We start from the raw sequence: 2,708 nt of genomic DNA on the forward strand, positions 1-2,708 counted from the left end.
TGACATATGGGCCACATAAGCACCATGTAAGCTATTCTAACTTTTATTTGACTGAATAAGAGGGAAATAGGGCATAGCGTGAGAGGTTATAAGTTTTGGGGGGATTAAGTGGGAAAAACTAAATTTCACGGGGCAAAGAGAGAGCAAGTATGAATTTCGTACGGTGTTGTAGTAATAAAGTGTTTTTTTTTTTTTTTTGTTTTTTTGGGTCATGGTTGAATGACAAGTAATTATTTTTCTTCGGATAAACTTGCATCCGTCCATGAGGGAATGTACCACTCATTACGAATAATGTATTTATAAATTTTATAATTAGAGCGGTTCAATTATTTAATCTTCTTTTGAAGATCATTTCACAAAATAAATATTAATTAATCTAATCGTGAATATGCTACTTGGTATTCACACAGTCATAAAATATTCCATATATTTTCATAGCTAAACGATCAACGGTCCGAATTATATTTTCTTGGGATGATCTTTTAATGAAGATAAAGAAGTTGATCAGTTCCGATTAAAAAGCTTATATGGTAAGAATATGCTATTTGCAAGTGGTGGAATATAGGCATTCTCCTATAATGATGCAAGTATTAAACTTTATCTATTATCCATTTTCTTGTTCTTTCTAAATATACTATAACTGTATGTATGCTTTAACTGAAAGTATAACTTTAGCTCTTAAACTTAATTTTCTCTACATAAAACCCGATATAAGTTTTTTACTTGAATAAAACCCATTGACTAGATTCCACGTTAGCAAATTCATTAATTATGTTTAACTTTACACATTTAAATTTTTTGAATGCCTAAAATTCCCCTACTTGAAATTTTTATTTATTTTTTTGATAAACCCTATTTGGATGTTTGATGTACATAATTAATATCACGCAAATTGTAAGGAAGAATTAAGGATTTTACAAAAAAAGAAAACATTAATGTTATAAATTCATTGCCTAATATAATAACATAAAACATGTCTGATATATGTTATTATACATGCTTAATTAAGTCAATAAAATTATATTTACCTACAAAAAAAAAACATTTGATTCAAATAGTGCACCTACTATTAAAATTTTAAAATGCTAGTTTGCTTAAAAAAAATAATAATTTCCCCAATATATGTAAAATACATGAAAAATAATTTACATACATAATAACAAACCCAAATATAAGCAAAATACAAGACAATATTTATTTTATTTAATACTAACTTACTTATTATATATACATATAATAATAAAATGTGCCAAATATATAAAATATGTATGTATGTATATATATATATATATATATATGATATTGATACATACAAAATAAAATAGCTACATAACACAAGAATGCTATTTGATTTAAAATTAATTTACTTGCAAAATAAAGCAAGGTTATTTGATTCGAAGTTAATTTACCTATTAATTATAAAACATTTGAATATTGTGTGGCGTAACATAAAACGCAGAAAGCACATCACATAATTCAACCAGTTAAAACTAAGGGAATGTGTGCACTTCTGAAAGAGGTAAAAATGCTACTGGATTGTGGAAGTCCTTTATGAAGAAGCAGAAGGCACTTCCAAATTACATGTTTATATGAGTGCTCGTGAACCAAAATATTTCTTACATACTCAGTCAAACGAGCCCTACCAAAACATGCATGTGACTTTTTCAGCCCCCACCACTGTCGTGATCAAAGGTTCCGACCCTGAAATTTCGATGCCGTATAATTCATTGAAAATTGAGGTATCAAGAACAGTGCATAATGAGATATACATCCACAGATTTATGCCCGGACAAGAACCTGGTAATTTGGCAGCTCCCACCACACAAAAATACAAAAGTTTGCCTCTAATTTGTTTACTCTGCCAGCTAAAATCCCAAGGGCACACATGGGGCTAGCTCGGATTAATCATTTAGCGCATTTCTAATTTTCTATTAACTTAAACTTGAAACCTCACCGTTCCTGAACCCTATAAAATCCTAATCCCTCTACACCTTAATTCCTCACCCCACACCGTCACATAGTGCTACTACCCAGTATAACTGAAAGTACAATAACTACACACCCAGTTCTTCTAGGGTTTGAGAGATGGCATCCAAAACGACGTCCTCACTCGCTCTCTTCCTTGCACTCAATCTCTTCTTCTTTGCCCTTGTCAGTTCTTGTGGCACATGCCCCGGCCCTAAGCCGAAGCCAAGGCCAAAGCCGACACCGAAACCTAGCCCTTCCACTGGCACCAGCTGCCCTAGAGATACCCTCAAATTAGGGGTTTGTGCTAATGTCCTCAATGGGTTACTTAACATCAGCGTTGGCAAACCTCCCGTAGAACCTTGCTGCTCTCTCATCCAAGGCCTTGCTGACATTGAGGCTGCTGTATGCCTTTGCACTGCTATCAAAGCCAACATTTTGGGTATCAACCTCAACATTCCAGTTTCTCTTAGCTTGCTTCTTAATGTTTGTGGAAATAAGGTTCCCAAAGGTTTCCAGTGTGCCTAAAAGCTACAAAATATGATCCTTCATTTCTTTCATCTTTATGATTTGGCTTTCGTACTTGTTATATATTCAGTGTGAAATTGTTGTGTAATTGGTGAGCTTGTAAGTGGGAATTTATCGTTTCCTTTGTTATGGATGTTGCCTGATTAAGGGGTGATAAGATGTAGTTACTAAAGTTTTCCTCATTATTATGGGAATGGAATGTGTCATTTAATTTA

At 32.9% G+C, this 2,708-nt stretch overlaps 1 protein-coding gene across 1 annotated transcript; it reads left to right on the forward strand.

The window, feature by feature from the left end:
* The first annotated feature begins 1,929 nt into the window (after window positions 1-1,929).
* On the forward strand, window positions 1,930-2,708 carry LOC137722871 (putative lipid-binding protein AIR1B). Its single transcript, XM_068461977.2, has one exon. The coding sequence runs from the start codon at window positions 2,086-2,088 to the stop codon at window positions 2,491-2,493; it is 408 nt and encodes a 135-aa protein (XP_068318078.1). The 5' UTR covers window positions 1,930-2,085; the 3' UTR covers window positions 2,494-2,708.

The sequence above is a fragment of the Pyrus communis genome, chromosome 4 (genome assembly GCF_041283825.1).
Source record: "Pyrus communis isolate YQ-2024b chromosome 4, ASM4128382v1, whole genome shotgun sequence".
Taxonomy (NCBI): Eukaryota; Viridiplantae; Streptophyta; class Magnoliopsida; order Rosales; family Rosaceae; genus Pyrus; species Pyrus communis.